The 25151-nt window shown below is 46.2% G+C and overlaps 1 protein-coding gene across 1 annotated transcript in view; it reads right to left on the bottom strand.

The window, feature by feature from the left end:
• NSF (N-ethylmaleimide sensitive factor, vesicle fusing ATPase) overlaps positions 1-25151 on the bottom strand; it is a 593422-nt gene that overhangs the window by 455089 nt on the left and 113182 nt on the right. Inside the window, exon 2 of the mRNA XM_069237976.1 lies at positions 6267-6352. Within this exon, the coding sequence (XP_069094077.1) occupies positions 6267-6352 (86 nt within the window). The remainder of the gene's footprint in view (positions 1-6266; positions 6353-25151) is intronic.

Below are 25151 nucleotides of genomic sequence, written 5' to 3'. Positions count from 1 at the left end.
GATTTGGGCAAGAAAGTCAACCAATTGAAAACCATGGTCTGACCCAAAGCCCACTGTGTTGGCCACAGGAGATTTTCAACAACAGGGGACTAAAATATTTCTGTAGGAAGACCTAAAAACTGAAGTGCACCACTTCAACAACCGCACCCCAGTCTAATACTGTATTCTTGAGCATACGAACTCCACCCTGAAAACTGATGTGAAAAACACCTATCAGACATCTTTAGTGGTTCTGGTGCTTGCATTCTAATTGTAGTTTAATTGCTTTCTCTTTCACTGTCTGAACAGTCACCAGAGGGTTGTTTAACAGGATTCCATGGCCTCTGCTCTCTATTTAATGTGCCTCCTGGTTGGTAAGCCCCAGCCAGAGGGTTGTTTAACAGGATTGCATGCCCTGATGCTCCCTGTTTAATGTGCTTCTTAGTTGATGAGCCCCAGCCAGAGGGTTAACAGAATTCCATGCCCTCTGCTCTCTATTTAATGTGCTTCCTGGTTGGTGAGCCCAACTAACTGTTGGGGTGGGGGGGAGGAGATTGGGAGGAGGGGGTGCGCCACTTGGGTCACCTCCCCCGCACTTCACACCATCCTAGTGGCTAACAGAATACATGAGCCCACTTAATCTAAAAGAATTAACAGAGCTGTGGCTTAGTCGCCGTGCATTCCAGCAGAAATGCTCTCAGCCAGGGAGCGCAGTTTGCAACAATCAATCTTTACATCAAAAAATGTCATTGGATGTGCCAGGTGCAATATATGGTAGGTAGTCCTCTGAGTTATGGGTGGAGACAGAGACGTGGTCTAAATCAGTGTCCCTTTTGTCGTCCTTGTCGAATACTGAAGGAGGGTGAGAGCCTGCTACACTGAGTGCTGCTACCTCCTCCACCACTTTGTTGTTTCTGCTGAACCTGCGAGAAGAAGGAGACCACCTCCCCCCCCCCTCCCAGGAGGTCATCAGGTGGCTGTTTTATTATTCCTGGTGATACCCTTTGTGCTCTGGGGAAGACGGTCGATCCAATACCATAGTTGTGGAGGGGAAGTAAAGAATAGCATCTCTTTCCCATGTATGACTCAGAGTCTGGCCGGAAACAGAATGACATAGGATAGCCCCAGAGCTCAAAGGCGGATGTTAGCATCAATAAAGGAGGCCCTCTGCTTCTGGATGCCCCTGGTAAAGCCTAGAAATATCATCACTCTCTGAATTTCAACCATAATATCCCCTTTCAGCCTGGCATGGGTTAAAAGATGGTCATGATCCTTGTATTGTAGAGGTTTGGTTACTACCGGCCACTGAGGCACTCCAGGCAGTGCTGGTATTCAATAGGCCTGTTCAAGGGCATAGAACTGGGAGAATCCCTCTAGGGCCACTTTGTCTCTAAGTCATGTCTCAAGAAAACCAGTCATGTTTGCGTTGGGACACTATATACATTCCAGAAGTTCTATGATGTGAATATTGTTCCTCCGGCCTCTGCCCTCAATGTTAGAGTCTTAACTCTGCCCTCCTTGTATGACATCCGTTCTAGCATGGAGGACACTTCAGGGGAAATGTCATCCAATGAGCACTCTGTAGTGGTGATCCTTTCCGCTAGTCTACGACTATGGTCTCTTAAAAGCCTCAGGTCAGTCTCCATGGTGTTGATTTTCCAACTCTAGTGACTCATGCAAGGCGGTGATAGCTTGTAGTATGGTGTTCAATGTGGCAGCAGGGTGATCACCCATCTTTGCTCCAGCACTTATTGCTTCTCCCTACATGCCAGAAGAGAGCGACTCCTGAAATGGGCCAAGATCACTTACATCTTTCTTTTTAGTGTTTTTACCCATTGTGTTGCTCCCGTGTCCCGTCCGAGGCAACCCCAACTGTGTCTCTACTGTCATCACTTGGCTCCCTAGGTCAACGGTGAAATTAGGGGTGTAATCTACAATCCTCAAAGCTCTGATAGTACTGTCACCATGGTATCTGTCCAGCAATGTACTCAGAATGGAGAAACTCATGGGCCTCTCCTTGAAGGGTGCATCAATGGGGTCTAGATCACTGTTGACATGAAGGAGAGCAAGGGGGGACACTGTTCCAGAGAGGTCCCCCTCTGCCTAGTGGCCACAGGCAACTCACACAGATGCTGAAGTAGTGATGGCCCGGGCGAGGGCATGCCACCTCTCCCAAAATGCAGTTGCCAGTCTAGGGGGGCCAAGTGGGCCCATATGTGCCCTAACTGTGCAATGTAGTTCAACATTGCCAAGTGCACATGAAAACAAGATGTTAGAGTGTTCATCATCTCAATCTCGCCCCAGCCTTTCAGCCAGCAGCTCAGTGATATGGGAAGAAACAGGTGAGGGCTGTTATGGCATGCACAGCCCACTACCATCAGGCACCCGCATCTGGCTTGCGGGGCAGCAGTCGCGGCAGTCCCCTCACCTCGCTGCTTGCCACCTCGCTGCCTCAGTAAGTTTGGATTGCCACCGCTGCTGCTGGGAACTCCAGGGTCCTTGACGTTGCAGGAGTGCCCTCCTGTCCAGATTTTACCTTCTCTGCACACTTCTCTTCGCAGATCGGACCTCAGTGTGAGGTCCGGTCAGCAGTTGTGTCAGCTTAGAGGGATTTAATTCCTGTCGGGCCGCGCCACCACCTTGTTGAGTGGCCATCCAGATCCCCACCAGAGAGAAGAAAAATTGCCCGGGCTGCACTCAAGCCCTCAGTAGCTGCGGTGGCCAATGCCCCCATTGTATGGCAACACCCCTCACTAGTTGGCAAGGGGTCTGTGGGCAAATAGTAGGCAGGATGGCACTACATGGTGGAGTTTAGTGGGGAGCGACGCAGCTCCCGTCTTACCCTACCGGCGCCCAGCCACACTCCCTAACCCTTACCTCTAACCACTGCAAGATGGTGCTGTGCAAAGGACAATGAGAATCACAGGACATTTGAAAGGTAGGCTTAAGTAAGATCTGAACCTTCTGACTTGGAACTGCATTAATGGATTTTGTAGTGGATTTCCTGGCAGCCAAGATGAAATATGTTACTTTTTCGACAAGGTAGAAGGATGCCAACTAGCAAAATGCAATCTCCAAGTGTGTAGGAACAGTGGAAGCAGATGGGGCTAGAGGACCTGACCATCTTGCTACAACAGCAGGTCCAATCAGTGCAGGAAAGGAAGAGGTGGTCAAATGCAGTGTGACAGAAGACAGGCATAACAGGTCCTCCATGCCCAATATGGGGCAATCAGAACTTCCATCCAAAGTGGAATTGGCCAAAAGGTATAGTGGATGCCCTGCAACCAGTTGAATCTGAAGTCATATCCCAAGGAACTATTTTGAGGGAAGGGTATGACATAACCGAAAACACTTTCTGTTCTGGGCCATGGTGAAGAGATGAACAATAGGGTGCAGTTCCCATATGTTGTCCTCAAATGAGAAACAACTAATAGCACCAGTGTTAGACTTGGCAGCTCTTGGTGTGGTTTCCCCAGTCTTTTCACTTCTGACCTCCTGTTTTTGAGCCTATGCTGAATTTCGTTTCTGCTGTTTCTAGGACTCTGGGCACTCTACCACTGCAAATCAGTGTTAGAGTGCAAGTGCTCCCTGTCTAAATTGTATTGGTTTATCCATGACAGACATTTTGATTTACTAGTAATTTCCTAGTATAGTGCATCATGCGTGCCCAGAGCCTATAAATCAAACCCTACTAGTGGGCCTGCAGCAATTACTGGTCTGCCATTGCAGTGCCTGTGTGTTCCGTTTTAAACTGCACTGTCGACCCGGCAAGTGCGCCCACTTGCCAGGCCCAAACCTTCCCTTTTATTACCTGTAAGTCACCCCTAAGATAGGCCCAAGGCAGCCCCATGGGCAGGGTGCAGTGTATTTAAAAGATAGGACATGTACTGGTGTGTTTTACATTTCCTGATAGTGAAATACTACTAATTTAGTATTTCACTATTGCAAGACCTATCTCTCCTACAGGTTAACATGGGGATTGCTTGAAATATATTTTAAGTATAAGTTCCAATTGGAAGCATACAGAGATATGGAGTTTGGAGTCACAGAACTTACAATTTAAAAACATAATTCAAAAACCAACTTCACCAAAAGATGTAAGTTTGAAAATGTCACTTTTAGAAAGTGGGCACTTTCTTCCTTAACCATTCTGTGCCTCTTCCTGTCTGCTGAATACACGTCTGGGTCGGGATGACAGTTGGGCTGTTTATGCATTCACTCTAGGCAGACACACAAAGGGAGCTAAGGTGTGCCCTGCATATCCTGATGGGTCTTCCTGAGCTAGACCGGTGGGAGGAGCAGGCTTTTGAACCTTAAATAGGGCTGTGCCTGTCCTCGCACAAAGCAGTCTCCAACCTCCTCAAGTGTGCCTGGGGCCAGGGCAGGGAAAGGGAGGGTTTTGTGCACTACAAAGGTTTCTCTCTGAAGTTTGCCTGCATTAAAGACAGAAATGGGTATCAGTCCTCGAGCTCTGACACCACATAGTTAGAACACTTCTGAACTGAGGACATTCTGCCAGGAAGAAAAGCTGGATGCTTTAGGAGGGACTGCGACTCTGCATGTTGCTTTTTGTGCTGGTCTGTTGCTTCTGTCCTGGGAATGAAAAGACTGGCCTTTTCTACATCCTGCTTTCCAAGGTTCTCCAAGGGCTTGACCTGAGATTGCCTCCTGTTAAGTCATCTCAGGGCCATCAATGACTTCACCTGCCAACATGTGGGCTCTCTTGCTGAGTCCTGACTTGCCGAGGGGTGCCAAATCCGGTTACCATGCCTTTGGGACTGAGTTCTGGTGCAACCCAGAAGAAACGGAGCCGCAGTCCTCAATGAGTGTGCGGACCACAACCTACAACACAGGCCCCAACACTGCCACAGCACCTTTGAAGCCCGCAAACGCGTAAGTCCAGAAGTCTGTGTCACCCAACTCCGCCACAGCACCTGTGGCGCATGTGTGAACGCGACACCACCAAGTTGACGCCTCACATCTTGACCTGCTGGATTCGACCCCCGCCTTGTTGTGAGGAACCAACACCTCGCTGCCAACCACGCATCACCTCCTCTGCAACCGCAAGGAACCAATGTCTCATCTGCCTGGTGCCAGTAAGGAACAGATGCCACACCAGTTCTAGCAAAGCCTCACCTCCCCAACACTGTGCAACGTCTGTTTCCTCATCATTTTCCAGGGTACTGTAGCCGGGGCCTATACGACTCTGTAGCCAGCTCGTGCTCCCTCGCAGTTGGTACTCAACTGTTGGAAGCAACTTCACCAAGTCGTTGTGATAGCGCCAGTTGGAGCAATGGTGTTTTTAAGCACTATCCGACATTTAATCTTCAAAAATGCATATCTTTACTTGTGCATGTTGGATGCTTGTCGTTTTGGTCTTGTTTTACTCAGATAAATATTGGCTATTGTTCCAAACATGTGTGGAGTACTTTGTAGTATTTTCTCTGTGTTACTGTGTGGGTGTGTACAAATACTTTGCACATTGCCTCTGAGATAAGCCTAACTGCTTGAGTCAAGCTACCAAGGGGGTGAGAGCAGGGGTTATCTTAGCTGTGTGACTCTCTTACCATGACTAGAGTTAGGGTCCCTACTTGGACTAGGTGCAAACCACTGTTAACTAGAGACCCCCATCTCTAACAACCAGCCTCACACTGAGGTAGTACGATGAGTCCCTACCAGAAAAAGTCCATGTTGCTGGGCCCAATGCCACAGGTTAACCACCTCCCAACATAGGGTCCCCCAACGTACACTGCCTTTTATTTTGATGTAATGGATGGTGGTGCTATTTTCCAACAGGATCTGAATGTTAAACCCCAAGATGGAGAAAAGAAACAATGTCATGGCAAGGTTAAGTTCCCACAGCCCAAGCACATTTATGTAAAGGTGATGCTCTCAGTTTCATGTTTTTGTTGCATCAGGTCATAAAACGTCTGCCCAGTACCAGGTTTATCTGTGGCCCAAAGTGTATTTCAATCATTTCTGTCATCCCATAAACGTCCCTGAACTCCCCCTGCCACACTTTACACCAACTCCGATCAACAGCTCTGACACTGTTTCAAGTATATTTTGTGCGAGTTGCTTGGCCTTTAGTAGTTCACGACAATTTTCACTGATTGAAAGTTGCTCTCACTACAGAAAGGTTTGGAGACCCCTGCTCTAGGGTAAATATGCACTTCACAATGACCTTTGCAAATGACATATTTCAGATCAGATAATGCTGTCAATACAGAAAATATACTACATACTTTGCTGATTGTAACAGATATGTTGTAGAAGGATATACTCACAGGCCTGACTGGAATTCTTTCTCATGCACTACTGCACAGTTGCTTAAGGATAGTTCATCTGTAGGGCACCTCGCTGCTTGCATAGACTACGGGAAGAAAAAGAGAAACTTTGATGAATAATAAAATAAGCAGATTAAAATGTCCACCTTTAGTAGGAGCATGCCCAAAGATGGAGACATATGGGACAAAGAGAAATAAGAGCAAATATTTGGCTTTCAATCAAAATATGATTTTTTAAAATTTAGTTCTGCATGTCGCACTGCAAAAAGTAGAGGGAGTGTGGATGTAACCCCGACTTCCTTCAACTCACCAACTCCACCGTCCACAATGAAACACACATTCATACTCAACAGGCATATGCAAGATACATTTAAAAAAAAAAAAACACAATGGTAGGAAAAATGCAGCTACCTAAATATGCTTGCAATAAATTAATAATAAAAAAAAGAAAAGTAAACAAATAGGCACAGCGAGAGGCATTTATTATTTAATGGTAATTTACATACTTTACTATTGTTATAAAGTTCTAACATGGCCTTCAAACTTAGAATTAAAGTGTTGGTCATCTTGGGATGATAAACCAACAATACACTATGAACAATACGATTCCAAGATGGGTGGTCAGTAAGTACAGAACCAGGTGGCCATTTTGTAATGGTACCTTGTATATTATTGGGCATCACTGTATGATATATGCACTATTGCACTGATTCAAAAAATGGTAAATTGTTGCTGCTAAATGTTTGGCCACTTGTGGAATGGTTGAGTTATTACACACTATGTGCAACAATACTCCAAAATTGTTTCCCAGATTAGAAGCAATGGTTTCATAAGAAGGACACTGCAGATGACATGGGAGGCAAGCAAGGAGCCCTGCAGCACTGTCTGAGTAGCTGCTGGGGCTCTAAAACTAAACACCACCAAATAAATACAATACAAAGAAGGAATGGAAGATCGATGTATAAAAGGAAAAAATGGACAGAAGAATTTGAATGAAACTCAAACAAACCAATGTCTGAAGATGGTTGGCTCAAAGCCCCTCTGTGTGTTCATGTGTATGTATACATTTTTTAAGGATTTCTGTTTTACCAGTTACCTCTGCATAAATTCCTACTTTTGCCTTCACCATGACTGTGTGAAAGCTGGGACCATATGTCTGAATGAAGGGCTCTTTAAAACAGGGTAGTTACATGTAGTCACGGCTTGCAGGAGGGAAAAGGGTCGGGGTGTGGTGGCACGGGGGGATGACAAAAAAAGTAATAACAATTTAAAAAAAAAATTTTTAAACGGAAAAAAAGAAAAATAAACATTTTCTTCCTCACTGCTCCACTCCTCTGGCTCCAGTACATCAACGGCTTCCAGCTTGCCCTGCGGCCAATGCTAACGCTGCTTTCCTTTTTTTTTTTTTTCATAAATCTGTTTACTAGCTTTTTTAAACTTTACATTTTGTCATAGTTTGGCATTCGTTTCAGTGCAACATATTTTAGTGTGCAATGCTCACAGTGTTAAGTAGTGTTTAGTACATTGGCAACACAGTTGTACGGCATATGTTACATCATGTTTTTGCAATTGTTCATCGCAGTCGCAGCGCTTATTGTTATAACATTGTTTTAGTCACAAGTATCCAGTTATTGCGCTTTAGATTAAAAAGCAGATAATATGAATTTTATATAGATTAACCTTAGAATAAAAAGAAAAGGAAAAGGAAAAAAGAACATCAATAACTTTTGCCGGGATCAGACACCTATGTGATTATTTTGACAGGACTATTTTCGTGCCGGGTTGGGGATTAATTGTGACAGATCAATTTGGAGGCAGAGGGGGTTGGGTCGTTTATCAGGTCTGGTGCATGCAGTTTTCCCGCCCCTCAATGTCATAGTGTGTCCAGTCGTCTTCTGCATTCTGTCCCCTTATATGGTGTGACCTTCTCACCTCTGGATACTAGCTCGCTTTAGTCCGGTCCCTCCTCTGTCGGGTGTGCCTCCATGCTATGCATCTAACACTGCTTTCATGCTGCTGGCAGCATGAAAGCAGCGTTAGGATTGGACGGAGCGTCCTGGCTGGGCGCTCCAAAACAGAGTAAGAGCCTCTGCCTTCTCTCTCCAACCGGCAACACAGTGCCGGTTGGAGAAAGCCCTGTGCGTATGTGTGTTTGGCCGGCCTGAAAAGGTGTGGGAGGTTGGGGGTGACACTCCTCTGCCATAGCTGAGGAGCCGCCCCTAGTTACATGTCTGAAAGGCCCTAGATCTGGGATAAAGAGAACAGATCTAGTCCAAGCAAGTCCCTGACCCTCTAGAGTAAAAGAAGGCTTGCAAAAAGACAGCCAGTTTTTATCTGCAAACGCCTAACTGCATTCAATCTGAATGGAAGTGGATCAGCTCTTATAAGTGCTACACTGAACTATAAAGAAACTGATTGAATATACAGTGAACAAGACCCTACATTACTCCTCCAGGGAATCCCTAATAATATTGATTTACCCCGAACCCAACTCCTCTTCTGTGATCTAGGCCTAGTGGTGGCTAAGCGAGATGTTGCCCGCTACTGGGGATCTGGGGAGTGCCCCACATTGCAGCAATGGAAAAGAGGAATGAACATGTATTTGGCACCTGATTAAGGCAACCTACCTCTACAGAGGCTGTCCTTGCAAACCTAGCAAGGTGTTGGGCAAATGGTTGGAATACTACTCGTTGGGTGTGCCAGAAAAAGATGGGCTGTAGAGTGGAGGCGAGTCTTGGGGACAGTAAATGTGCTTTTTCCTGAAATGGTTACTATTAAATGTTATTCTCTCTCCTCAGTAAACCTACATGGATGACTGTCGAATTGGGGTGGAGGGCAGGGGAGTTATGGGCTCTTACCTGTTATAACATTGGCATGTGGATATTAAATGGGTTCCACAGCACTATTATCTACCATTTGTCCATGCTATGTTGTCAATAAAAATAAAATATATATAGTAAAAAAAAAAAGAATATATAGTGAACCATAACTTCATGAATTGCTGCTGCTTCCTGAATGTTTCAGTCTCCGTGTTACCTATTCTGCTAAAAGTGTGACCTAGGCTGAACTCTTCCGAGGGTCCTGCTATTCAACTGTGCCAGATGAATGAAGTTCTGTTTGCATGAAGACAACTACCTCCAGCCAACCCTGGACATTAAAGGAAGACATCCTAGAGCACAACACCATCCCTCAGAGAACCCCTGATAAGTAAAATAGATGTAAAACTAAACCGACTAACATAAATGAGGAGGTGGAAGTGAAGAGTATCACTAAGATACATAATAAGTAGTATGTGCACCATCCACATAATCATCAAGGAGACATGCAGACCAGAGGTGTGGAATTCCTATTATTGGATGTCCAGGCCATATTGGAGGGAAAAAGAAAACAAGTTTTCATGTTTATTTCATCCAACAGACAAGCAGACCAAAACTTCTGTAGCACAAATCCTTTGGCTGCCAAGCTGCAGTGTGCAACATGCTAGTGGGAAAGAGGACTGTCTACAGCTAGGGCAAGATGTACATCTATGTGTATAAGGTGTTCAAAATTGTATAGCTATTTCATTAATGCACTATTACCATTGGGGTGGGCACTGTAAAAAAAAAGGTACACATTTGCATTGTATAACAGTTGGTGGCTATATAAAATACTACTTGATTATACACTAATATATACACATGTAGTGAAACAAAAAAAACTAACTAAAGTCACAGGCAGATTTGCTAAACTATCATGCAATTTTAAAGGGCAACTTTACATACTAATTCTCTAAAATAACAATCAATAAAACATATTTGCATGCTAGCATATTAAGAATAATGGAAAATCTTTTTTTTTTTAACTCTGTTTTATTGAGTTTATAACAACAACTGAAGATAAAAACAAAACAAACAAACAAACAAGCAGTGCATTGTCATACGTGAAATCAGAATGTCCATTGTTCTCCTGAGCGGAGGTTGATGATACCTGTAAACAAAAACATGGATCATATCCATCAGACCTAGCAGTATCTCCCCTCCTCCCCTTCCACAAGGACCTCCTATGTAACCAAATTGTTCATACCTCATCATAACAGCGATACACAATTACCACAAATGGTCATCAACTATATGCCTAGCATAACATCATGCAGTCTAGGATCCTCATTCGAGCTCCAGTCAGAGCTGGAATCTTGGGTCCCCTTGAAGCGCTCCAACAATGTACTCCAGGCCGTTATGTCTTCCAGGGCCCATTCTTCCCTGCGTGTCAGTCTCATGGTTTGTGTTTTTAGCCAGGTAGGGGACAGGAGTCACCGACCCGCCACCCGACATTAATACGTGCACCAATGCCTCATCTCCCAACATGCCAGCAAACAGCTGCTTCCCCCAATTATCCATCTGCATCATCCACTTAGCAGCATGTTGTAAATGCGCCGCAAAATAAGACAGTCTAATATTAGAGAGTGCCAACCCTCAATCTTCCATATCCCTTCGTAACGTAGGCAACGCCACCCTGCTCCGACAGCCAGCCCAGACCAAAGGGATCAACAAGTTATCCAGGCGACGAAAAAGTCGAGCTGTCAATGGAAACAAAGCATTCTGAACCAGGTAAAGACATCATGGCTAGAACACCATATTGGCCACCGCCGCCCTTCCCATCATGGATAGACGCAGCTTATTCCAGAACTCTACAGAGCGCTCAAAACCCTTCACCATCCATTCCACATTGTACTTCAGGTGTGGCATTGCCGTATGCCTAACCCATATGCCCAGATATCAAACCTTTCAAGCTCCCACCGGAGCCCCACCTCAGGCAGATACTCCAGCAGGACATCGCACAGCGAACCCAGGGAAAATAGCAGTGACTTCTTCTGATTTACCCAAAGCTCAGATATAGCCCCAAATTCTTGTATTAACTGCAATAACAGAAGGACTTAGATACCTGGCTCTGAGGAACAGCAATGCATCATCAGCATAAAGGGAGACAACATGTGTGGCCCGTCCCACCTGAACACCCCAGGCCCCCAATTTCTCACGCAGCCAGGCCGCGAGCGGCTTGACTGCTAAAGCAAATAGAAGCGGTGACAATGGGCAACCCTGCCTGGTACCCCGTCCAAACAACCGAGAGCTACCGCTCACCCGAACACATGCAGTGGGAGCAGTGTACAATAGATGAACCCAAGCGCAAAATTGAGGGCCAAATACCATTCCCTGCAGAACTGCCAGTAAAAAATCCCACTCCAGAGTGTCAAAAGACTTCTCTAGATCTAGTGATACTTTAACCAATTTGTCTACCGCCCCTGCTGTTTCATGTAAAACATGTGCCAAATGGCGCAAGTTGTAAGTTGTACTGCGACCGGGGATGAATCCGTATTGATCGTCGTGTACCAGGCCTCAGATCATGCCACATAGTCAGGTAGCCATAACTTTACACAGAATCTTGACATCCGTAATAACCATAGTAAGCAGACAATATGAAGAAAGATCATCAGGGTTCCCCCCTCCCCTTAAGCATTAGACAGACAACACCCTGTCGCATGGTCTCAGGGAGAATACCCCTATCCCGAACTTCCTCAAACACTGCCAACAACTTCTCCCCCAGCAGAAGAGGAAACGTTTGGTACAGTTTGATCGGGAAACTGTCCCCACCAGGCAACATAGACTTGGACAACGCCTCCAATGCCACACCCACCTCTTCACCTGTTATCTCAGCCTCAAGGCTCTCCATACAGTCCGGCTCTAGACACGGAAGTCTCAACCAGCCCATAAACTCACCTAATCTAACATCCGAGACAGGAGGACCGGCCCTGGACACAACCTGCCAATGCTATACTAATACCTGAAAAATGTCCCTGCAGTTAGTGACCTGTACCCCCTCCGCATTCCTAATACACAGGTTGGGAGGCGAGTCAACCTCCCGCTTAAGGAGCCATGCCAACAGTTTACCGGACTGGTCACCCTCCCTGTGAAGACGCTGTCTATACGATCTAAGGGTAACCTTATCCAGTGTGTCCCAGCAATCACTAACCTTCTTTAACAGCCAAAGCTGCTCCTGCTCAAGCTCTGGGGTTACCGGCGTCTGATGCTGTGCTACCTCCAGTTTACTTTCCCAACCTGTGAGCTCCTGTTCCATTTGTTTGTGCACCCCACATGTTGTGCCAACACACACTCCCCTTAAAACCACCTTCATGGCATCCAATTCCAAGCCCCTTGAGTTTGTCGTACCCCAATAAAGATCCAAATAATCCTTAAGGGCCACCACCATTTTCTCACGACAGCCAGCCTCCATTAGAAACGAGGGAGGCATACGCCACCCGCCACCCACGAGACACATTAGTATCAGCTCCCCATAACACATGCATCAGCACTGGTGCATGATCAGACAAGAACCTCCCTAAATGCTTGACATCCAACACCTGTGAACAAGTCAGTCCGCCCAAGAGGAACTGATCCAACCGGTTATATGTACTGTGTGTCTTAGAGTGACAGGTGAATTCCCTCACCTTCAGATGCGGTTCTCACATTCCATCCCAGAGATGCTTAATCTCTGTGAGAGATCTTGTCATCAATGGTTTGGTTCCCCACTTAGGAGAACGATCTGCCTCACCATCCAATATGCAATTATAATCTCAAGCCCATATCAGAGGGGAGACTGCCCCCTCCCCCAACAGTTCAGGGTAAATTGAGGGATAATCTATATTAGGTGCGTAAGTATTTAGACTGGTGAGAGGCCTTCCATCCAAGGTGCCGTGTAAATGTATATATCTACCTTCCACGTCAGCTTTGCTGTAGATATGATAAACGGGACCCCAGGGGCAATTCCGAACAACACTCCCCTGGCATATAATGAAAAGGATGCAGAGAACACCTGACCCCGCCACTCTCTGGACAGTTTATGGATTCCTCTACTGTCAAATGAGTTTCATGCAGACACGCAATGTGAACCCTATGTCATCTTAGGTAGGAGTGCACTCTGTAGTGGGTAGTGTAACTCTTCAGACCCCTAACATTCTATGTCAGTATATTAATCTGTCGACCCATGTTAAGATTGCATATCCACCCCTCCCACTAGGGCCCTTCCTCCAGCCTCACGCCCAAAAGAAGAAGGCAAGACCAGTCCCATCCACCCATCTCACACTCATCAATGCACTACCATAATAAACATCAAACTGTTGAGAACTTAAATATACTGTAAATCCATATATACGTACGCTGCCAGGACAACAGCCCAAACCCCAACTCCCAAGAAGGGAGTGAACACCCCCTGATCCCACCAGCATAGGCTGTGCCTTCCACCCCATCCAGATATCATCTAGGATAAACATTTCCCCCCTCATCCATATAGTAGACAGACATATAAAGCCCCTTTAAACAACTTCTGAATGGGGTTCATATCTCCCAGTCAAGCAGGGTGCGGACCGCAGGCCATCCACGCGGACCCCACCCGAGCCGCACAGGCAGTATCCCCGAAAAGGTCCACATATTCAAGAATCAACAGATAGCAACCCATCCTCCATGTCCGATGGGCCAGCCAGCACAACCACCTGCTCAGGATTGACCACCGCCATAGTACCGTCATGCTGTACTTCAATTCTGCTACGAGAATCAGAGTCAACACATCTCTGCGAAGAGACACGGGACGGGCCATCTCCACGCCTCCTCCAGTTCGCACTATCCATTCCAGAAGTACGAGCCGAACCGCCTCCAGACCTCCCAGAAGGACCCAGACCAACCCTGTCCCATATCTCCAGACTTCCTCAGGATGCTCAAAGAACTGTGTTTTACCTCCAGAGATCACCTTCAGCTGTGCTGGGTACAGTAACATATATCTGATGTTCATGGCACAAAGCTAGGCCTTCACCTCCAGAAATCCTTTTCGGGATGACTGGACCTTGTTTGTATAGTCTGGGAAGATGGAGATCTTGTAATTCTTGTAGACAGCCCTATCGGTCTCACGGGCGCTCCGTAGGATACAGTCTCTGTCTTTATAGTTCAGGAAGCGTGCTATGAGGGCCCTCAGTGGGGCCCAAGGCCAACGAGGAGCAGCCAACGCCCTATGAGAACGCTCCACCACAAACACCCTGGACAACCCTGCCGGCTGTTCAACAAAGCTTTCCACTGAGGAGCCTTCCGCCCTTTCCGGGAAGCTAAGGAGGCGCATGTTGTTCCGGGGAGATCTGCCCTCTGAATCCTCAAGCCGTGCCTCTAATATTCCAACAGTGGATGTGATCTGAGCCATCTACTTGTGCAATACTGCAAGTCCACAATGGACCCCTCCGCCACCTTGACCTTTTCAGATACCTTGAGAAGGTCAGCTCGCAGAAGGTTAACCTCAACAGCCACAGTTTCTATCTTACCCTCCAGAGCCACTCTGGATCCCTATATGACAGCCAGCAGCTCCGCACGTGTAGCCCCCCCACACCCCACCTGTGGCTGACTCCTCCAATGCCTCTCCCAGCCCTCCCAAGAGAGTCTGCCACTGTGGAAGCGGAGTAGATGAAGTATATTGCTCCATCTTACCTCCACGCAGGACAACAAGATGTGGTACCACCAGCGGTATACAGATCCACTGTTCAGCCCAATTGTGCATTGCAAGGGCCCCCAGACACCCTCACAGCCCACTCCAGCCTAGCATGAGTCAAAGGTGTACCCCCGCACATAGGATCCCAGGTCCGAGTCTGCTCCTCAGCTCACGCTCCAATAGCGGAAAAACGAGCACCCCCTCCGCTGCAGAAAAACCATTCGGCAGGCCCAGATTGGCCTCCCCATTCGCCGCTCACCAGCAGGCCCTGGAGAAAAGCGCGCCAGCCCAGGCCACTCACACACGACCCAGCCTGGGCTCCAAGTCACCTTCACCCCCGGCTCCGCAGACCACCGTCCCGCAGAATCAGTCCTCTGTACGTGCAGGGGAACGATGTATGGGCAGAGAATCCAGAGCTGGGGGGCCAAACGAGCCCTCCTTCACCTCAGGGGGTCATTGCAGGGCGAGCAGCACCAGTGCACCCCCAGATTCTGGGTGTCCTCTCCGCCAGCTCCGGGGGATGGGGGGGGGGGAACAGCACGAAGTAAAGTCTTTCCACACACCCCACCTTATCTTTTGAAGGGGTGATCCTTCCCACCTTGGAAAATGATTTACTCTTGCCCTTGTCAAGATTACATTTCCATCCTTTTCCACAGTGGAAATTGGTTTGAAAGGAGTTAGTGAATGCCCTCAGGCATATAAGTTTGCAGTTGTGCACGAATTCAGAGGGCATTCCAGGCATTAAACTACCAATACCCACCTACTTCCAAGACAGTGTGAGCGCACCCACAAAATCTTTTTGCAGGGACATCCTCTTATGAGTGCAAAGGCAACTTTTGCCTGTGTAAGCCACACGTCACACGTCTTAATTACATCAAGAATATTTTGACTCCTGCAGAGTCCATCAAGTTATAAAATGTTAAACCAGTCGATCTAGCGCTTGGTGTATGCTCACAATTGTGGGAAACAGGCGAACTGAGGTACAGTAAGATGACGTTATTTGGAAAAGAAGTACATAATGTGCTTGTGGCGTTGTCATTAGAGGTTCAGAATCTCTCCACTGGAACTCTGGATTACTCATGGAGCACCCTAGGGGAGAATGCCGTGGGGCAGTTGCAGATGTGGAGTAAAGAGCTTGGGCTGGTGGATGGAGGTTCCCGTAATAAAGATTTCTGTTTTCTGCATATGTGGTGCTTAGAAAGCAACAACATTTGGCGACAAGGGAAAAAGCCAGCCACCAAGAAACTCCCTATATGAGTTTCCTAAAAAATAAATGGAGATAAATACCATCAACAATTTCCATGGATGAATGGGTTGAGAGAATCCTCTAGAGGAAGCACTTTTTCTTGAGAATCTCCAACTGTTAACAATTGTTTCAGTGGTTGGTGAAATCCTGTGGTGATAATTTCCATCATTTAAATGAAGAGGTCATTCTTACCTGCACTGGTAAACAGCTAGGAATGATGCTGGAAAATGCCATCCCTAGAGGAGGGTGTGTTGGAGAGCGAAAGGAAACTCTTTGAGTGGTGACTCATCTTCCCTTGGAGACAATCCGCCTTGTCAGAGAACTAGTTTGTGTAGCTCATGCAAGCAATAAAAGAGCCAGAAGGCCTGTTGTTCTAAACTTGGCTATGGAATAGTATGTGCAGATGTTTCTTGTGCAATTATATCTTGCTATATACTCAATTGTGAGTTGTTCCTCTACCACGCTTCTTCCTCACTTCCAGTACCCTATTTCTGAAAGGCCCTGGGCCTCTTTCTCTCCAGCTGCCCATCCTGATCATTCTCACATCATTTCACAAAGTCCATCTCTCCTGCAAATGGTTCATCCCCCTAAAGTGTGTGTCTCCCTACCTCCACAAGTTCCCTAGTCTCATATCTCCCACTCTCCAATACTTCCTTTGAAAATCCCTCTTCAGAGACAGCCACGGTCCCACTCTACTCCAACATGTCTCCATGTGTGAATAATAATTATCCTGACCCTTTCAGTGACCATCAAATCTACTGTAATAAGCAAGGCACAGTCTGTGATACTTATAAACCATTCTTCTCTGCACCAATGCTTAAAATGTGGCGACTGTGTCTTCATGAACAATTTCAACCTGCAACCGTAAGTCTGCTGTGTGCTACCTTGTCTTCTGAATGTTATGAGCTGGTTATGCCAGAGTGCATTTCCTGCAAAACTGCTGTCACCTTTGGCACGAAAATGACATTACGAGTACAGTTCGTTCAGGAGAGGCCAAGGACTAAATCAACATGGTGTTTGAACTCCTCACTATTTCGCCAGGTATAATACAGAAGGGCAGAGTGTGAATGGTAAACACAGCAGTAAAATATATCCCAAATCCAAAACTACTCATGAACATTAGACTTACACCCTACATTCTTCCAAGCGACAAGTGACACTTACATCCACAAAAACTCAAATATGCACTTTTATTATCTCCAACAACTCACGTTTTTCTTTTTACATCTTGGAATACATTTTATGCGAGTTTTAAGCACTGATATGGCCATGTGTTGGATAGTAAGTCTTTAGATTGTATTTTAGCTTTTACGCTGCACATTGCAGGAAACTGAATGTCTCAACAGCTATTCATGGGTTTTTCATAGAAAGAGTGGTTAGCATTCAATGTGAAATATTATGTCAAGTACTATTAGCACATGCTGTAGCCTGTTTCGTGTTTGTGTAATGCCACTGAGATGGATGGTGCTCCGCCTGCACTCAATTTTCAATACTGTAAGAATAGGAAGTGAAATTTTAGATTGCATGTGAACACTCCATCGCCATTTCATACTAAGGCACTCCAAATGACAATGTGCTTGCATTGATCACATATATATACACATACATATATATACAGACCTATAATCTTTAAGATAGGCCTGGTTTGCCAGCCCAAGATGGCAGCCGCAACTCAGTGAGGATCTGTCTGAGCCCCACGAATCCTTCAAATATCCTGCACATCCTTTTGCCATTGAAGTCCACACTGCGTGACCCTGGAGTCTTTAAGTGTTGTGTGGGTAAATAGCATTGCAGTAGCTGCCCATGCTACACCCAAGAGTACACTTTCACGGCGGGGACCACAATGGTGGACTGGCAGGCCGGGAGGCGAGGTGTGCTACAAGAAAGAAGACTGACTGGCAAATTGTGGCTCGGCCAAGGGTTGACATAAAAGAAGACCCTGAATCACTGGACTGAGATGCTGGGAGACCGCGCTGGGATACAAAGTGGCCCTGGCCCTGTGGTGACAACTGAGGTCTGCCAGCAGAGAAGAATATGAAGGTGGTGCTGCAAAGCCTGGCAGGTTCTAACTGGGCTTAGAGACGGCTTCCTGGCTCTCACCCCCCCCCCCAACCTACACCCCCTTCAAGCTTCAGGGTCTTTTAAGGCTGCTTTTTGCTCAGCAGTCAGACGGTAGGCCGCCTGGGATTGTTGGAGGAGGAGAGATGAGGGCCTGGAAGGACCAGAAAACAACTTACAATGCATTATGGTTAAGGTCGGTGTCAACATCTCAGGACTACACAGGGGAGGATTGACAAATTCACCACACCTGTGGCTGAGTCACAGACGCAGTCTTCGGAGGTCACTGCAGACTCACCTTAAGTGAGTGTGGAGCAGTCATCATCAGATCACATTATTCAGAGAGTACAAGATTTCCGCAAAACTCTTGCGGGGCAGATAGACTGCGTTGGGCTAGAGGTGTAGTCTCCCATCAGGGTTTCTGCAATGTAGCGAATCAAATGACTGAAGTGGAAAGCTGGATCTCCACAGCTGAGGACAAATTGTGAACTGTCAAATCTGACTTTTCACAACTGGAATGAAAAAATTGCGCTGTTGGAAAGATGCGCTGAAGACACTGGAGGCAGATCCAGGCAAAATAACCTGCAACTGGTGGGGGTTCAGGAGGGTATTAGGGGCTCGCACCCTGACTAGTTCATCGCTGACTGGTTTAAAACATTAGCAATGGCAGAACTCGTTGCCTGCTTGGTCACTGAGGTACACCCCTAGGTACACCCTCTACCCCATCATTCTGAAACATTTTAACTACCTGGACTGACATGAGCCATAAAATAGCAAGAACTAAGCTAATAGTCACCCAGGAATCTTTGAAAATCATGTTTTTTTCCCATACTAAACCCATCTGGTTCAGCAACAAATGAAGACATTTATTGAGGGTGAAAGCAAACTTTGCTCAGGGCAGGTCAAGTATCCTGCAAAGCTCGAAACAATCCACCAAGGGAAACATACTTCTTTGAAACCCCTGAGGAGGCCTGGGACTGGGTGAAGGAGAGGAAATGCCTGCCCTCTCCCTGCAATATCCTCTCCCACCTCCAAGCAGGGAACAACCTAATTCTGAGCCAAATCACAATCAAGCCTCACCCCCTAGCAAGATGTAAACAACTTCGAAGGTGGCCAAAACATGTGCATGGGAGGCATGGGGTGGGCACAGATGGCAAGACCTCAGCTTCAGATGGCAGAAGCCTGGAGACCCTGGTGCACAAAAGTCTTAAGGCTTTAATACTTTACTGAGACACTATGAATTTACAACTGAGGTCAACTCGGACTATAGCATTAGTGTCTGCCTTGCCTAGGTGGTGATTTGCCCTGCTGGCGTCTTCTCAGTGCTTCCCTTTCTGTCTGTCTGTTGGCAATAAGTTTATGATGAGGCTGGAGGAAGTTATCTTTATCTTCTCAGATTATAAATGGGCTGTAGTTTGCAGGGTGACAGAAACCTCCGTTTTAGAAGGTGGGAGGAGGTTGATGGGATTAGAATGTTAAAAGGCACCCCCCACACTTATCTCATGATAGGCAGTAATGGATTTTGTCCTGGAATGTTACCGGGCTCAATAATATGAGTGTATGAAATTGGAGTATTAGTTGACACAAATACAATCACAACCACGGACAGCAGAACCACTAAAATCACTAAATAAACTTGTGCTTAACCCTCTAGTAGTTTGGCACAGAGCAGTCTGGCTTGACTGAGAGTCAACTTGTATGCAGTACTAAAAAAATAATAAAGTGAAAACACAAAACAAGAAAAATACGGAGGCATTTTGGGAAAAATAGAGCAAAATGTATGCCACTAAAACAACAAAAATCGAATATGTAGAACAGGAAATATGAGTTTTTAATGTTTTAATTAAAAATAGCACCAAAAAGCACAAAGCACCAACCACAGATATCTAGTCGCACTAGACCCAGATCAAAGTCAAAAGATGAGACTGACTGCAATGGATTGGCATTTGGACACAAGGAGCAGGTGTGTCCTGGTGGAAGGTTTACCTTCAGACTTACTACTTTTTCTACATAAAAATTTCTAATTGGCAGGATAAGTTGGATTCCATGTGAGGGCTCTACAATGGCGGATTGCTGAAGAACAGGGTCCCGGTGCAGTCATCTAAGACAGCAAGAAAGCTCCGAGTGGAGACGTCCAGAGTACGTGTCTGGAAAGGCCTCCATGACAATCAACTTTGGCTCAGGTTCTGAGTCTGTGAAGCCCTCTGCATTCAGACTTAAAACATTTTCTGAAAGTCAGATCTCCTTCAGTGAGGCAAACCTGCAAGCTGAGGCCAATCAGAGATTCGGTGTCAACAGCTGCCACTTTGACTGCTAGCCCGGTCTCTGTCAGTTCTCCAGGCAGAACGTTGGCAACATGTTTCTAAGTCCCACTTTTTGCAGTTTTGGGGGACAGGAGGACCATACTCAAACACCAGCCCAGGGTCCAGGATTTAGGGGGGCATTCCTTTGGGGTAAGGACTCACTCAGAGGCCAGCAGCAGCGTCCAAGGAGGTTCAAATGGAACTGTTCAGCTAGGCAGATACAGGGAGAGAAGCTTCTGGAATCCTGTGTCTCTGTAGCTTAAACAGAAAGACAGCCAACTGACTCGAGAAAGCTGGTCCAGTCTTCCTTCAGGCTTCATATAGCAGGGCAATCCTTCTGATCTTCACAGGTACAGGAGTGTTCTGAGAAGGGTACAGGGGATGCTGTATGTATGCCCACTGCCAGACTATGAGTGGGAGAAACCCCTGACCACTGCCTAACAATGGGGTATAAGTGTAAAATTTCCCAGGGGTAACCCTACCCACCTTTCCAGCACTTCTTGTCTTCAATTGTAAACACATCCCCCATTTCCCTAAATTCAACCTGGCAGAACCTTTATTCCCAGAGCTCCTTGTGCCCACCCAGAGGTGTGGCTATGATAAGGGGCACAGTCGGCCCTCCCTTGTGGTCACTCCAAACCAGTTCTGAGGAAATCCTGGTGGGTTTGGGGACAAGTTATCTAGAACATAAAAAGGGAGGCAAGCCTAGGTGTGAGCTAAATCTGCCAGTAACAGGGTAGGCATCATTTTAAGCACAGGAAGGGGTGAGCCAGCCCCCAAGCCATCATGCTCAAGGAAGAAAAACACTTCCCCACACCAAGCCATTTTCCCACTCTCTGGGAGCAATACACATCTCATCACAAGGAACCATCAGCAGTTAGGTGGCACTGGATGCTGGCAGAACGTCCGTTTTGGCTTTAGGCAGGAAAATGACAACTTTCTAAAAGTTTAATTTAAAAAACTAACATAAAATCTGACTTGGCTATCAAGTTGGATTTTAAATTACTAATAAAATGACACCTTGAACCATTTTCTAGCTATTTCCAAACTTGATTTCACACCAATTAGGTGCAACAGTGTAAGCCACTGTTCGCTACGGGACAGCCAACCTTGCCACAGTGAAAAATTACTTTGGGGATTTTTTTACTGCCAGGGCAAGTAAAACATTAAATATACATGCCCTACTTTTTAAATGCCATGCACCCTGCCCTACTGGTGTTCAGAGCAATATATTAGGTGGGGACTTAATACATTTAAAAAAAGGAAGGTTTAGGCCTGGCAAAAAGTTAATTTTGGCAACTGCACACCCACGCTTCTGTGGCAGGCCTGGATACATGGGTACAGTGCTACTTTAGTGGGTGGCAGAATGCTACTAGCAGAACTTAATTTTCAGGCCTTGGGTACATGTGGTACCATATAGTAGGGACAAAAGATGCCAATTAGGGGTATACGAATTCTAAGGTGACAATTAAGGGTACACAAATTCTAACATGTTTATAGAGGAGAGTCCTATGGCCAGCAAAATTGGTTTAGCAAAAGAACACAAAAGATGGGTTATCTCCAACAAAGATGAAGAGGAGGCAGTCATGAACTATGCTAAAAGGCATGGCCTCAAAGTCCTTACTACAGGAGATATTTCTGTTGAGAAAAAAACTCCAATTCTCTGGGAAGCTTCAACTGCACCAGGAATACCATGCTGGCCTTGCAACAGGGCCTGGAGGAGTAGCTATACTCCTTTGGAAGCTGTTCCTGCATATCCTTTCCCAGGTGAACAGTGATCCCATTGGGTGCTTCGCGATGGTCTCAGTATCCTCAGAGAGAGGGACCTGGGCCATCACGAGTGCCTATATTCCCCTTACATTGACTGAGAACACACTAGAGTCCCGTACTGGGCTCCTGTGGGCTACATTATACTGGATGGCAATGTCAAAGCTGTAATGGACCTCCACCTTAATGTGCAAAGCGTCAGGCTGATGCCCTTGTCTCACAAATGAGACTGGTTCGTTAGGACTGTCTGATGAATGGAGGAAGTGACCACAGATTAGACAATACTCCTTTTACTCCCACTCTCACTCCTCTTTCTGCATTCACTATTTTTTCATGGCTTTGGTTGACATGGTGGGAGTGCAGGTCATGCGGGTGCTTCTATGGGGACTGCTGGACAATTTGCCGGTGGCCTGCACACCTTGGACAGCCAAATGGTACAATGGGGGGGCAACGCCTAGTGGTTGACAGACAATGGCTTTGCAGCCATATTCAAGACAAAATCACCACCTATTTTTATTTAAATAAAGGCTCTGTACTAGAGACTGGTCTCTGGCAGGTGTTTAGGGCTCTTGCATACAGTTCGGTAAAGTCTCTTGACACTGGGAGGAAGAAAGATGACAGCCTTGGAACTGACCCCAAATAGATGAGCAAGCATCCTCTTCTGGGGTGGCAGCAGCTGGGTTAGCATGGTGTCAGGCTTCTGAGGGTAGCCAGACTCTCCTGAATTGCCTTCCAACGCAGGATTTATGAGCTGGAGGACAAGTCTAGTAAATTATTATACTGGCTGGCAACCCACAAATTAGAAACTAGAATAACTGCCTCCATTTGAGGTCAGGACAGGGGTTAAGTGCTGGGAGCCAGCTCAAACATTGACTCCTTCGCAAAATCCTACAACCAGCTTTAAAAGTACCAGAGCCAAGCAGAACAAGAAAGTTCTCACCAGACTGTAGATGACGTCATTATACATGCTCTAATCTAGACATACAGCTGCAAAATAGATGCCCCAATTTCAGGAGGTAATTGCCTCCATGCCGACAGGGAAGACATCTGGCCCAAATAGGTTTCCCATAGAATTTTTTTACTTCTCGCTGGTATCCCACCTGCAGGCGTCTTACGAAGTGGACTGGCAGACGGGTGCTTTACCACCCAACTTATGGGGTCAGACAATAGCATTTACTCCCAAGCCAGGCGAGTATCTGAGCAAGTGCTCCTCCTACAGGCCTGTTTCACTGCTTAAGATACTGTCTGGAGCGTTGGTCTTAATACTTATTGATTTTGCAAAGGCATTTAATTCCGTACGCTGAGCCTTTCATGCTCTGGATCCTACGAAAAAATTAATAACGGTCTATTTTTCCTTAGATACACCCAGATCCTGTATAAGGAGCCATGAGCTCAAGTTAGGATTGGTGGGGTAGCTCTGAGTCTCCTTTTCCGATTGGACGTGACACATGCCAACAATGCCCTGTTTCTCTACTCATTTTTGCACTGATAATTTTGCAGATTTATAGAGATGCATCTGGACTCCAGGTCAAGGGATCTTAGTCATTCTATGTTCTAGTCACCGAAAATCACCTAGATTTTTCCAGCCTGAGTCATGCAAGGGCAGGCACTAAACCAGTTTAAATACCTAGGTGTGCATGCTTCCGAGACCAAAAACAGTGCTAGGACCTCAAGACTGGTCCACTACTGTGCAACACTAAGATGGATCTTGAGGTGTGGGGAGCACTACCATTATCCTTAATGGGAAGGGGTGCACTTTTCAAAATATTCCCCCCTCCCAAATCCTTCACATGCTCCGAAACAACCCGCATAACCTCCCCACCACAATTTATTTTTACAAGCAAACACTCTTGGGGAGGTTCCTTTGGGCAGGGACCCGTCATGGGTGTCACTCCTCAAACGTACACAGGCACCATATGATGGCAGTGGGTGCATACCAGATGTCCATCTCTATTACTGGATATCTCAGCTTGTTGCTATCAACAGCTTGATTTTTAGAGACCGCAATGACCAGCAATTGATCTCTTCCAGAACTTGAACCTTCATAGTCTGTTATATGGACCCCCTCATGCTCCATGAGCTTCCAGAGATAACCAGTCTCTCTCGCTTACATGCCGACATCAACCCCTAAAACATACTAAGTGGAACATTTGGCAATCCACCAGGCTAACATGGGATGGGCCTTAAGGTAATCAAACTATCAGACACAATAGGAATCTCAAAATTAGGGAGACACACATCAAAGCAGTAGCTGATCTCAGAGTTCTCTTTGCACAAATCTCAAATCTAGAGGTACCTGCACCACCAGCATGCCCTTTCAATGCACAAAGATCTACTTTAAGCTATTCTTGAGTTTAACCCACTCGAGCCAAAAATAACAATGGTGCAACTGCTCTACCAAAAAGGGCATATCATGGATTTATAGATTACTTGTGAATAATACCCCCGATAAATTGAGGGACCTAAGGTCCAGATCAGGGGTATCCATACTTTTCCTTAATAGTTGCAACTTGCATTCGATGAAAATCATCCCGATCTACTATTATTATGAGAGTTGTAACAGCGACCACATCAGAAAAATAAAAATTAGTGGACACCTGTGATGACCTCAGTTCATCAGGCATAGTTACCAGCAGTAATGTAAAAAAGGGTTTGTCAATGTGGAACGCATCTACCTGCATAAAATATAACAGCAGTGCTTAATTTGCGCTTGTTATTTCCGGTGCGGAGCACAAGCACTTATTTTTTAGGGCTGGCGCTCAATTTTCTACCTCAAGCATTTATTGCGAGCAAAAGACACATATGGTAAAGACAGAGGAAGAGAAAAATGAAAAAGCGTCACAATGGGAGTAAACAGAAAGCTGCAGGAGTGAGCTGAAGGGGCAGGGAGAGACTGTAAATGGATTGAAGAGGCCCAAGATGACTTCAGGATTAGGCTGCCTCAGTACTCCATGTTCGCACATTTAATTGCAGCTGCCGCGTATTAAAGAGGAGGGCTTTGGGCACCGGCAC

This window comes from Pleurodeles waltl, chromosome 6 (assembly GCF_031143425.1).
Source record: "Pleurodeles waltl isolate 20211129_DDA chromosome 6, aPleWal1.hap1.20221129, whole genome shotgun sequence".
NCBI classification, from domain to species: Eukaryota; Metazoa; Chordata; class Amphibia; order Caudata; family Salamandridae; genus Pleurodeles; species Pleurodeles waltl.
Note: the sequence above shows the minus strand (reverse complement) of the source record. Positions and strands in the feature narration are given on the sequence as shown.